This window comes from Indicator indicator, chromosome 3 (assembly GCF_027791375.1).
Source record: "Indicator indicator isolate 239-I01 chromosome 3, UM_Iind_1.1, whole genome shotgun sequence".
Lineage (NCBI taxonomy): Eukaryota > Metazoa > Chordata > Aves > Piciformes > Indicatoridae > Indicator > Indicator indicator.
Genome location: NC_072012.1, coordinates 24,545,045 through 24,558,604, shown reverse-complemented (window position 1 = coordinate 24,558,604; position 13,560 = coordinate 24,545,045). Strand labels below are relative to the sequence as shown.

Sequence of the window (13,560 nt, the reverse complement as noted above, 5' to 3'; positions counted from 1 at the left end):
TCGACACTGCAGTCCCAGTATCAACCTCAATTCCACAACAGAAGTTTCTTTCAGTTAAAACACTTGAAAGTCAAAGCACAGGAAAGAATTTTCAAAAACCAAACAAATTAAATTTGAAGTATCTATGAATCTGCCCAACTTCTTTTCATGTATGACAACCAGTTAATAGAAATGACAGGTAATTAAAAACCTGGGAAATATTCCAACCTTCTTTCTTCTTGACTGCTTTCCTCAAGTTTCTGTAGCCTTCAAAAGCACGAGGTACAGTATTGGAAGGCCAAGCCAATGAAGGACAAACCAGACAGTGAAAAGCAAAAATGATAAGAAGGTAAAAAATGATATATGAGCTTGTGGAGGTTAAAATTAAATTTTAAAAAGACACCATCAAGAGACAACAAGTAGTAAAAAGGCAATACATTTTGCGAAGTTGGGAAGTAAACAGACAAAGAAGAAACATTTGTAGGAAAACTAATCTGTCATTGTCAACAACTGCAAATTCAAGTTACACTAAGGAAGAAGTTTTAGACATAGACAATATATTTCACTTTGAAAATTTCTTAAATGGATTAACAAAAAAACAACAAACAAACAAAACCAAAACAACCAACCACACACACACACACACAAAAACACAACAACCAACCACCCACACCATAACCAATCAACCCACCAAACAACCCCGAAACTTTAGTTCCAGAAAAAGCTTTCATTTGCCACCTAAAACTGGCAGGTAAAATACTGAATATTGCAAGAAGTACTACCATTGAATCAAAAGATGTATGCCATCAGGAATGTATCAGAGAAAAAAAAAATGCACTAATTTTATATACTAAAATTATAATACAAAATAGTAATGTGACATTTTTAGTACTAATACTCCAAAACATATTCTGAATAACACTTAAAAAAAAAAATCTTCAAACCACATTTACTTTTTTCTATTGTTGTTTGGTTTTATTTAAAAAGTAGGAAAGTACTATTTATCTCCTGGGATTCAAAAAGTACATGCTAATGACTGCTTGTTATTTTTTAATAATGTAAAAAAAAATTATACGTCAGAAGCAATGAGATGGACAAAGTGTTAGTGTTTTCACTTGCACTTTTTCCTCTTGAATAAATGTGAATGTATTAGTAAATGTCTGTATAACTTTATATAAGCAGATAGGTGACTTAAATTTCAACAACTACTGAAATCCCTCCTGTTCCTGCTATGAGCAATTCTTGAGCAAGAGCTTTTGCTGCCTCTTCATGTTATACTGCCTACCATCATCCTTCAATATCAGCTAGAAGCTAACACACTGAACCCCATGCAACTTTATGACTAATTTAGTTTAATAAAGGTTAGGGAAGTCAAAATTCTACAGTAAAAATGGTTACCAGGTATGTGAGGCTGAGTAACTTAAAAGGGACACTGGAGGTTCAGTCTGGGGCTTCTTCTAGTGAGTATATCACACAAACCAATCAAGCATGGCAGTACTTGAGTATTCAGAAGATTACTGCTACGTAAACCGTTTCTGATTAACTTTATGACAGATGCTTATTAAAGCTACAGGTATATAGCAGTACATACCTGCTGCTCATTCAGAAACTGGCTCTTAGATCTTCATGCTAGCTCACAACAATTTAGGTAAGTTGCATGTATTTAAAAACACGCACCTTTCATCATACTGACTCATAGCCAGGAAACAAACAGATAAGAAATGTTGTAGATGAGGCGGAGCAAGCAGCTACACTTACTAGCCCCATTTTAATAGGAAAATGCTAGTTAGAAAATTTTTAAAGAACAGCAACCCTGAAGAGAAATAGTGCAGTAAAACCCCCTAAATGCCTGTAGAAGACAGAAGTAGAGCAAAGAATCCCTACCAAAAGGCAGGGAAAATTGTCCCGTTACAATGTATACCCACTGCTACTCCCTGAAGTTTTAACAAAAGAAATATTCACAGTGATTTATACTGAACACAGGCTTTGCATTTCATTAATCAGATAGAAACACTCTGCAGGTAACAAGTATGACAGGTGATACACATAATCCCTCAAATTCTACTATTTTTTAGCTTCCAACATACACATCTCAGAATTCTGCAGATGGGCCAGTAGACAGATTCCAACCTCACTAGCACTTTGAAGAGTATGATCCCATTCCATAGAACACAAAACCCATTTTAAGATGGAGGCCAGGCAATCCAGAGGTCACTTCTAACCTGTATGTTTCTACAGTCCTCTAATTCCAGGATCGAAAAAAAAAATCTCTCAAAAACTGTGAATAAGAGTAAGTCGTCTCTACTTCTGGATCAAACTACTTTTTTTATTCCTTTCCCAAAATTGTCCCAGTACGAGCAACTGTGACTAGACACAGAAGCTTATTTCAAGAGAAAAACAAAACAAAAAACAGGAAAAACAAAACTCACAAACAAGCAAACAAAAGCAACAAAACACAAAACGTACAACCATGTGACATAAAACTTCCAAATTATGTTTTTTTTAAACTAATCATCCCCTACTTATAAGAGGTATATACAATACATCTAGTAAACATTTATCTGCTTCCTGGTCACAGTCGTGTCTGTTACCCAATACTCAGGCCCCAGCCCTAACAATTACTATGTATTTAAATGTGTGTTTGATTTTAAAATGTGTTGATGTATACACAGTCCTTGTATTTACAATTAAAAGAATATACTCAAGTGTTTGACTGAAGAGAGGCCAGAACATTCTGCTTATTTAAATCTTCTACCCTCCCTTTAAATTCCTACAAGCATGACAAAACCTCTTAAAATCCCCATAGAAATATAAGAGTTCCCTGAAAAATTATATGCAAAGGAAGAATCTAATTATTAAATAAGTGCTCTCTGCAAGTATCAGACATTTGTGTGATGGCTAGATTTATAGATATAGGACTTAAAATTGCAGATGTCACTAACTCAAATCTACTTTATATTCAACTGTATTTCAGGCTTATACTGCTTTAGTTTTACACTTAACTTGTAGACATCTGAAGGGCCACTAGTAGAAAAAGGAACAGATTAGAAGTATGGAAAATGTTAAGGAAAAGATCTCTAATGGACTCGAACTTTTGAGTACAGAAATAGATCTTTGCTGTGCTAACTGCTGTCTGAACAGGCATTTGTGTCCATGTCCATGAGTATTTTAGTAGATGAGAAATTGGATGGCAAAAAAATAGCAAAGTATGATGTTGCAGAGAATTAGAAAACCTCAAATTAATAACACTCATAAAAGCAAAAAATAAAGCAGAAAAGAAGCCATTGCAAGAGCTACCACACGATTCCCAAATATCCAGAATATTTTCTTCAGCAAGCTGTTTCAGTTTTGACACACAGCAGGAAAAAAGTTTATAATTTTTGGTTTTGAAAATCTGTTGAATTTCAGATGCATTTAAATAGAAATTTTTAAATATCAAAATTTACAGAGAGCATCTGTACTTTTACCATTGTGCAGAATTATATAGAAAATCCATTATGACAGACTTTCGTTCTATATATACTGCATACTTCACTGGAAGAAAAGATGCAAAAGCAAAACAACTCTAGTGTGTAAAAAGGTTTGAAGGAACAGACGTTTAATATCCCAATCCACACAGCAACAACTAGTGAATTTCAAAATCTCAGTGGTTAAAGAAATACACCTCTTCCCTAATAAAAAGAAAACAAATAACATAATAATTTACACCCTACCTCTTTTTCTTTTTCCTTTCTTTTTTTTTCAGCTTTTCTAGATCTTTTTTGGCTAGATCTAGAATTTCCATTGTCTCTTTCTCTGAAGAAAGCATAGAAGCAGAAAAGGCTGATGGTCCACCAAAGTACGTGGATCTTGCTGAAGCCCTTGACAAGCTGCGTCGAAGATTTTCATTCACTGCTTCACTTTCCAATAATTTTGCTCTTAAAAAAAAAATTATAGACTGGGAATCATAAGAATCACAAAAGTTCTTTAGTATCTTTAACTGCAATGTATTACCTTCAGTTTAAAAAGATACTCCAAACCAAGGTGCAGTCTCACAAAATGCAAGTGTTGTAAGTGCCTTGAGATCATTTTAGACAAGTTATGTCTTATATATATCATATAGCCTATATATATCATGTAGCCTAAATATCATACATACAAATATCTGTAGAAATATATACACAGATATATATGTACGTATGCGCAAACACTGTATGTATATAGACATTACACAAAGTCTAACACTGAGGATAGGCCAGATAGTTTCTCTGCATGATACAACTCCAAGAAATACAGAAATAAAAATTTATAAAATATTTAATACTTCTTTAAAATTTAAAACATGAATTTTTTTAGAACACTAAATCGTAAAAAGTAATTTCTCATTAATTTATATGAGGTTATGAAGTTATAAAACAATCATTTCATGTCTTGCTGTCCTTTGTGCAACAGTATCAAGTCATCATCATTATTTAGGCTACATCTTACTTTCATTTCGATTGTCAGCTTCATCTTTAACATTAATTTTTTTATGACCAAGAGCAATACCTTGGAAACTAAAGGCCTTAGAAGCTGAAGGACCACTGTCCTAAAGTAATCCCTGCACAGGAAAAAACCCAGCTGAAGTAAGTACATACAAACATCTAATTTATTTTTATGCAAATACCTGAGATCCTCAATTTCCTTGATATAATTATGAATCATGTTGCTAATTTCTTCATTTCCTTCTCCTTTGAAGGACAGAGAGAAAGGATGGAAACATTATAAACATTTGAATACAGCTACTAGGCAAAAGACACCAACAAAGAGAAAGTCATATGAGCTGCATAAATGCTTAGATCTTACTCAGTTTGCAAAAATGTATTTCCTCCTAAATTGCATTAAATTTTCAGTTCCTCTATGTCATATGATCAGGATTATTATAAGTGATTTTTTCTATTTCATTTGTTTGCCATATTAGCACCTTTTAACAATATATGCACCATAAATCAAAAGTAATCTGACAGTGCACAAAAGAACAATGCAGTCATGATAATTCAATTGGTTGATTGTTCTGTGAGGTGAAAAGTGAGCCAACATTCAACCCATGTCTGTCAAAGATCCTCATCCAAAGATTTAAGTCCATGTATAGCTAAATATATGAGTAATTCCTACCCTGAAGTATTATTTCCCATTCCATGTAACTCACAGCCCTAAATGAATGGTCATATAGGGGTACCAAACTATTTCTATTAATAGCAGTCTCCAGAAAGAGAGGAATGAATCAGATAAGGGTCTATTCCTGCCAAAACATGCCCTATAACTTCATTCCAAGGTACCCACAAAGCAAGAAAATAACCAATTCAAGTTCATGAACTTAGGAAGCAATCCATGCACAGCATACCTGCTCTGGCTAGCACCTGGTTGGCCTGATCACTCATGAGTTGTGTTATTCTGGCTCTCAGCGTATCAATAGTCTCTTGCATTGCTTTAATTCTAACACGCAAGTTGTTGTTTTCTGTTTGCAGCATTGCATTTTCATGAAACATGTCATTGATGCTTTCAACGCCTTCTTCATCTATAATCCTTTTACCCTTAAGAAAGTAAATATTTTATTACTCGTAAAGGCTGACCTACATATGAAAAACTTTTAACTTAAAGGCAATCTACAGAGTACTTGGAATTCCAAACAGACTCTTGTAGCAAAATAATTTCTCCCGAAGTGTTTAAAACAACTGATAAATGGATAGGCATTTTAAAGCAGAAGAAATCCTAAGAGGATAAACTTACTGTTTTGTATTCCATGAGTTCCATCTGTAGTCGTGTAATCTCACTGCGCAAAGCATTTATTTGTTGACTAGCCCTGTCCTGATTAACCATCACCTTGTTCTTGATGTTCCGTGCCCGGTTGGCATACTTTAATGTGTTTAGGGTTTCCATGAAGTCTCGATCTGAAGGGCTTACACATGCTATCATGAGTGTTTGACTGGAAATTAGAAACATAAATCAGCATTACTCACCAATAAGAAAGAGTACAAGCAAGCTAACAGGCCTTCAGATAGAAAGTGAAACAAAAATAGTGACTTCATAGCATTTGCAAACATCTTTCTCAGCCCACCTCACAGATGTAGACTGTCAACGACAAAGTTCAGCACTGTTGCATCTTTATTATCTGAGCACAGGAGATGGGGAACAATCACATAAACTGAGATGTAAGCCTTTAAGATCCACCTAAAGTCCTACACAGAGATTTACATCACACAGTTGTTAGGACCACCCACTTTAACTCCTGAAGTGCCTACCTACATAATTTGAACACTAGCTGAATGCTCAGCTGCCCGTGCATGTCTAAGGTACTTCTTGTCTAGTTGTCCTCCCACAGAAGCCCAAAAGTCAGCACCTAGCCTTAGTACATCCATCCAGAACTGTATATATTCCATGTGTAACACCACTGCTTAGAGCATTTCCACAAAAAGCAGCAGGACCCAAGCTCTAGCTCCAAGTGAGCTATGAACCACCATCTTCCTTTTGGATTCCTACAATACATCTAGCATTCTTAACCCTACCTATTTTTGAGGACTACAACAATTTGGAGAACTGATACAAAGGTGCATAAAGTCTGAGGAAGAACTGCTGAAATAGAATCTTCCTTGTATCCTCAGGCTGTAGTTTAGTTTACTAGCGTGCATGGTGAAGATAATTGCCTCAAAGGGTTGCAGGGATTAACTTGTTTGTCCCTGGACACAGTACACTAACACAACCCCCTAAACTTAAAGATTCAATAGAGAAGCTAATTCCTCTAAAGCCTGAGGGGAGTACTCAGTTTGTCAAATGTAGGCGTTTTCACTTCTGAGAATTTAGGCCACATAGGCACCTTTAGAGTATGGTCTACAGCTGGAACTCTGACCCATCTTGGCTGTTCTTATCTGACGTGAAATGTGTGCTCCAAGGAGCGAGGGAAGGGACTCCAGTTTCTCTGCCTGCCTGTTGAGCGATAAAAACATTTGGCTGGAATGAAAACATTTTTTTCCCTGAGCAGACAGACCAGCCAGCACCAGTCTTGCATTTGTAGCATGGAGTATGCTCTCAACCTGTATATCCCATGATAAAAATCAGGATTATGGTGTAAATAGTACAGCAATATAAGGCTTTCATCACAGTTAACTCAGAACTCACGGCAATTTCACCTGAATCACTGCTAGAAAACCTCAAGTATTTGCAAAACAGAAACAATGTAGACAGTAATACTTACAGTGGAGGTTGAAAAGCTACAGAGCAGGCTAACAGAAAAACTAATAATCTGATTTCCCAAAAGAAAAAAATGCATATTTATTTTCGCTTTTCCACACTGACAAAGTATGGATAAGAAACTATTCAAATTGTGTTAATATGTATAACTCTTCTTTAATGGCAAACTGCTAATTTGGCTAGGCATGCACATCACAATTAAAAACATATTGTGGTAGTGGAATGGCCACAAATTTAACATCAGACAGAAAGAATAAATGTGAATATACTTGAAAATGCTCTGGGACAGTATTTGCACAGTAAACCATGCAATTTCGCCTGATGAACAGGAGAGGGAGCAGTAAAGCTGTAAGATGGGAAAAAATCTAAATGTTTCAACAACAGCACAATTTTAGAAGTGGTTTGAAAATACATTCATTACCTAGAGTACTTGATATAAAATTTACTCAATAAATGCTATTTATAGCTAATTTCAGAGAGAGTTTAGAAGAGCTACGCTCTTGATTTCTGCTAGCTTCCATAGTTCTTAAGTTTCTGCCTCCTTTAAGCACTTTGGAAAATTCTAGCCTTTCTCTTGCCTGGATCTTTTCCTCACAGTACACTGCTGCAAAGTACTACTAAAGTACTCTCTGAAGAGTAGAACAACAATAAGAATTTTCTTCCACTTCTTTAATTCCTTTGTGAAATACCCAGAAAACTTCCCACCCTCCTAAAAATAGCAGTCAGCCATATTGGATTAAACAGAGGAGGAATAAGAGTACTACTTTGCTAAAACACACTCAGCTGCACTCCCTTTTGTATTTGTAGATGTTCATGTTACAAACAAAAATCTGTATTGTTTTAAAAGAATTTGTTGATATTTGCTTAGACAAAGCTTCCAGAGGCCTTTCTTCTTTGCATGTGGAGTAAATATATGGAATAGGTTCATACAAACAGTTCTGGTGATAAACTAGTTTGTTGTCTAATCCACCATCAGAGAACTGGACAGATACACCATATCCTGAGCTTATTTTACCACAGGCACTTCCATTTTTTTTTTTGCAGTCTCCAAGTTCCCATGCACAGCAATCAGAAAAATTAAGTGTCATTAAGAAAATTTAAAAAAAAAGTCATTAAAAAAAGGGCAACACTCCAAAGTAGAGACAACTTATCACAGTTTTAAACTATGCTGTAATCAATAAGCTATAACACAATGAAGTTTAACATTTATGTTATCAACAATCTAATGATGTCTCCATGGAAAAAGCTTGGACTGAAAATTGTAACTTAAAAGTGCCTCATGTCTAGTAAAGCTGCAGCAGCACTGAAAAACACAATGCAAAAATCCTCTTTAAAAATCTTTTCCCTTCATCGCCAGCATGTTCTATCATGACAATTTACTTCCAGAGCTGTGCTCCAACAAAAAGAGTGTCTAGTTTCATAATTGTTCGATTTTTGTTTATTTTACTTTCTGAAGATTATGTATTCATTCATGCTTAGAGTGAAACGCATAAAATATTCTAGATTTCATACCTGTTTCCCCCAAGAGAGTCTTGAAGTAGCCGTGTAAGCTTTGAATCTCTGTATGGTACATGAGTTGCCTTCTTACTTTTATCTCCAAGTGCACTTATTACATTGCCAAGTGCCAACTATAAAATTGCATGTAACAAAGTTAAAACCAGCTAAGCAGTTTTAATTTAAAACCAGCTATAAACTAATAAACTGGTGTCTATCTACTGTGAAAAAAAAAAAAAATCAATATATTCATGAAAGTTAACATACAAAATAGCTCTGAGTATTTTTATATTTATATTTTACAGTACATAACTATATACTTTTGTGCTATCAACAGGGAATCAGATGACTTGTAGTCTGGTATCTGCAAGTGTTCAGTGCTTACCACAACTTGTGTGCATTATTGATATCTCACATCAGTCACAAACTCAAGTTAGAACTACTTTATGAGATATTTACCTTCAAAGATTATTAAAGCTGGCCTTTGCTTCTAGCAGCAGATATATTACTTTCTAAAATTAATGTTATCAATTTTTCTTTATGCTAGAATTAGAATGAAATATGAAGCAGGAATACAAAAAAACCCAGTACTACCTCTACAGATATGAAATAAGAAATGCCTGATACAGATTTAAGTAGTGAAGGTTTGCAGTTTAGTTCATGGTTATTCTATTTCACTACTAAAAGGGTTTAATTCATGTTTATAAACAACCTAATACATGGCATGTACTTCAATGATACGGCAAATTAAAGAACAGTCCTCTAGATGGCACCCTGTACAGTCACCAGGCATTTGCTGTGAAAACGGTCTCACTGCATCCAGCAATTGAAAAAACTCTACACAACATTCTGTGACTCCTTTGAAGTGCTTAAATCATTTTCAATCTGTTTCCCAAAGTTGAGGGCTGAAATCCACTCAGAAACAAAGTTCTGTGATCATATAAAATAATATTGTTATCACAGTGACTTTTAACTTTGTGCATTCTACATCCTGTTTGATAAGGACACATCTATGTCATCTAAATCCACAGATTTCTGTTGGCTTTGTGCTTTTATCAATGACAAAACTGAACCAAATTCTTTCTCTTCCCTATAATATAACCAGAATAACTATAAAACTACTGCTGTGGTGGCAGAAGAATCACCAAGAACGTTCCAGCTGTAGATACCTTGCTGATACTATACACTGGACCAGAGAAAAGGTGTTTTCACATATGAAATAAAGATACAGAAATATATGTTTAAGAGAATTGCACAGAGCCTTCACATAGCCAAACAGCTCAAAACAAAGGCACAGAACTACAGTCTCTACTGATAATGACCAACTCCACTTGGCAGTTTAGTTAAGTAAATGTTAAGTAAAACATTCAATACAGTTAAAAACCTGCAAGTCAGTATAGAGAAAAAAAAATGAAGTGATGCTACAGATTTAAAAAATTATTTCCGTCTAAAAATGATTTAGTTAGGATTTTTTTGTTTGTTTAGGGGTTTTCTTATTTCGTTTTGTGGTTTTGGTTTGGGTTTTTTTTTATAATCTTTATAATTTATGTTTCATAATTATAACAAAGAACAACCATTTATTGATCAGTCAGCTTATTCATTGTCTGTGTTTTACATGCTTGTAGTCTTTGAAAACCGTCTTATGATGTCCTCCAATTGTTTTGGTCTTGACATAACAGAAAAGTTAAAAAGGTGAATGGAACTCTAAACGGTCTTTTAAAAGTTAGAGTAACTATCTTTCACAGCAGTTTTAAGTTCTAGAATTGGTTGGTTGGGGTCTAGTACAATCAATCAAGGACATGTTACCAAACCAGAACCCCATATACCCAATATATACTGTTGTGTGTCATGTTACAGTCCTTGTTCTACACACAATGCATTTCTGCTTTAGAGATTACTAAAAACAAGTGGTCCAGAAAGGAAGAGAAGATGCTACCAGTAGCCTATAAAAACAAGTCTTACTAGGCCACAGTTGATGGAAATGCCTTCTTTTGCCCTTTCTCCTGTAGCTCCTGTTCGCTTTAACCTCTCAGATCCCGCCAGATCAACAAAATGGAACTTGGCAGTAAGAGTTTCAAACTCATTTATCTCAGAAGATTCAGACATTATTCTGTTATCAGTGGCATTATCCTGAAATAAAGAAGAACCCATAAAGCTTGGTAAGATCTTTCACATTAACAAACAATCAACAATTACTGTCACATGCACCTCCTTCCTTATCTACTCATTATAACAACAGTATCTCTCAAAAAACTGTTTCATCATACATGCTAACATACCATCCTTGAAGATTCAGCTCTAGACAAATATCAATTACTTTAAGAATGAGCTACAATTTTTTTCTTGATGGAGGAACAGGGAAATACATATATAAGACATAGGAGTCTTCAGCAAGGTAGGCAACAAAATTTCTACCTCACCTGGAATGCAAGCCTTGCATCAATTGTCAAAGGAAATTGATTTAAAAGCCCCTCTTTATTATGTTATCCCGCAAAATTGCCAGACCCACCTAGTTCATAAACACACCAAATAAAGATATTTCGATTTTATACCTCTCTAATCCACATCATGAGCTTCCCTGTGGCCTGACTCCTTACATGCATATTTGGAATAATTTTTAGGACAGTTTTTTTAGTAATCAGTTTTCCACCAGCACTTCTGACTTGACCAGAAAATAAGGACAGCAGAGGTAAAAAAGGAAAGAAGAGGCTCCCTTCTCCCCCCACTCACTCCCTCAAGAGTGCTGTAATGACTGGCACTTGATGCATGTCTCCCACAGTGCAGGAAGTCTGCCCAGGAATGCACTGCACTACAGGCAGATACCACAGCCTCAGTCTTTCTGAAAGCATGGCAGCAAAATTAATCTTTTTTTATTAGATAATTTCAACCTTTTTTGCCCTGTCAATTAGTGTAGCTTTAGATTTATTTTAAGTATAGTTGGACTTGTTGTCAGGAAAGCAACACTGAATGAGAAATGTCTCATTTTAATTTATATTCAAGGAGTGTTCAGAGGCCAATGTGAGGTCTAACCTCTACTCTCCTAACCACAGGGAAAGAAAAGGGTTCCATCTTCACAGGTTAAGGATCTAGCAATGCCCAGCTGCAGAAAAATTATCTTGCTCGCATCTCCCAAAAAAAGGTGAAACAAAGCACAGTTTCACATAAGGCAGCCAATTACCCTCTTCCAACATAGGCCTCTGTTAAACAACTGGCACAGTCAGGCAAGAGTTCGGTGGGTAGTTAAACTGGTGGGGCAGGATGCAAGTGCACCAGCCCAAGTAGATTGGTGTGCTGACAGCTTGCAGGAGAGAAGGCTCCCAGACAAATTAGATCGCTTCCCAGATACATAGGCAGTTTTGAACAAAACCTCTGAGCAGACAGTGTCACCCATCAGTGAGTGAGGTGTCCTATCTGGGCTATGAGTACAATACCAGTCCCTCCCAAGTAAGAAGACAGCTGCCCACACCATTCGATCCACAGTTTCAATGTGGAAAGCTTGAAATGTTTCTAAAAGGTGTATAAAGCAGGTCTACATACCACAAAGGAGCAGGAAGCAACTCTCATTTTACCTGCAAATGATTATTTGTGGCATTAAAAGGAAAAAAAGAAAATCAACCCCTCAAAAAAGAAAAAAAAGGCACTACAAATACACTGTTCCACACACTTAAAAATGTGGTATGTGTAAAATGCTAGCCAGATGTTTAGTTCACCAAATTTACAACCTTTCATACCTTTAAAAATTTTTGACCCCCTACTACAGTTTTCAGTAACATGGATTTATTCAGAGTTCTCCTCTTTACAGGAGAACACCAACACGAACTAACAACTGAAGAGTCACATGAAAGTCTTCTACAGAACAGCTCTGTGTACATACATAGTTTAGATTTCATGTTAAGTGCACACATTTAATAACATTTGTAGTCCAAATATGCATCTATTTATATACACTAAGGCTCAGAAAGAAATGCTTTTCTACTTCCTCTTTGTTGGATACCAACAGGCTGGACTATCCAAGCATTTTCAATTAGCTGACTGAAAGCTTAAATCCAGTAACTACTGAGACACTTAAAAACACTTTCCCAATTAAAGGTAAATTACATTTTAACTTTCTTGTCTATGCTGCAATGAAATACTGAAGAAAAGGCTAGAGGAGAATGAGCAGGTTCATGTAAAAAGCTGCAGTTTATGGTTGCCTCTGGCTAGAGGATGGTTACATATGCACAGATTAAATCAAATTACTATAATGCTTAGCAAATTCATCAAGCATGATGATGACTAGCATCTTGACAAAGTGCAATTCAGATAGTAGTGGCTGCCAAAACAAGACTTGAACAACCATTTCTCAGAATGTGAGTAATGTTTAGTACGAGCAAAGATACGTACAGTGTTAAAAGCAGGGCAGACTCTGGTTTGACACAAGTGTATAGTAAAAATGGCATGCGACCGTGAGCTCTGGACGTTCATCTGAGTGCTCGCAGTGGTTCGAGACAAAGCCCCCAGCTTCAGGCACTGCATCATCTAGACAACAAACAAGAAGTACGTTGTGTTGCTTCAGGTTTAAATAAAAAGTGTTTTGCCTATGAATATGCATTTTTCTTCGCTATTATTTCATTCCTACACACCAAAAAGTACAAGAGATTCTTAAGCAAACTACAAGAATTTTTTCCAATTTCTGTAACAAAACACTTAAACCTTTGTAGCCCTCTTTTTACTGTCCCTGATAGTAAAAGAGCAATCGTCATTCCATTCACCTGTGGCAAAATGTATAAAAAGAGTATAAAAATTGTACACAAAATGTACAGCACAACAATTGTATTCAGATTTGCAATATAGATGAATAGCAGTTTACTTCACATCAGTCATCATGCAAAGCTTTCCTCT

The 13,560-nt window shown here is 35.7% G+C and overlaps 1 protein-coding gene across 1 annotated transcript in view; it reads right to left on the bottom strand.

The window, feature by feature from the left end:
• The window catches only part of KIF21A (kinesin family member 21A), a 50,815-nt gene extending 37,618 nt beyond the window's left edge, over nucleotides 1–13,197 (bottom strand). Inside the window, exons 1-8 of the mRNA XM_054399783.1 lie at nucleotides 13,063–13,197; nucleotides 10,642–10,809; nucleotides 8,698–8,813; nucleotides 5,728–5,923; nucleotides 5,342–5,531; nucleotides 4,625–4,688; nucleotides 3,693–3,896; nucleotides 208–246 (exon numbers count right to left, since the gene is read on the bottom strand). Coding sequence (XP_054255758.1) covers nucleotides 208–246; nucleotides 3,693–3,896; nucleotides 4,625–4,688; nucleotides 5,342–5,531; nucleotides 5,728–5,923; nucleotides 8,698–8,813; nucleotides 10,642–10,809; nucleotides 13,063–13,197 — 1,112 coding nt within the window. The remainder of the gene's footprint in view (nucleotides 1–207; nucleotides 247–3,692; nucleotides 3,897–4,624; nucleotides 4,689–5,341; nucleotides 5,532–5,727; nucleotides 5,924–8,697; nucleotides 8,814–10,641; nucleotides 10,810–13,062) is intronic.
• Nucleotides 13,198–13,560: the final 363 nt, after the last annotated feature.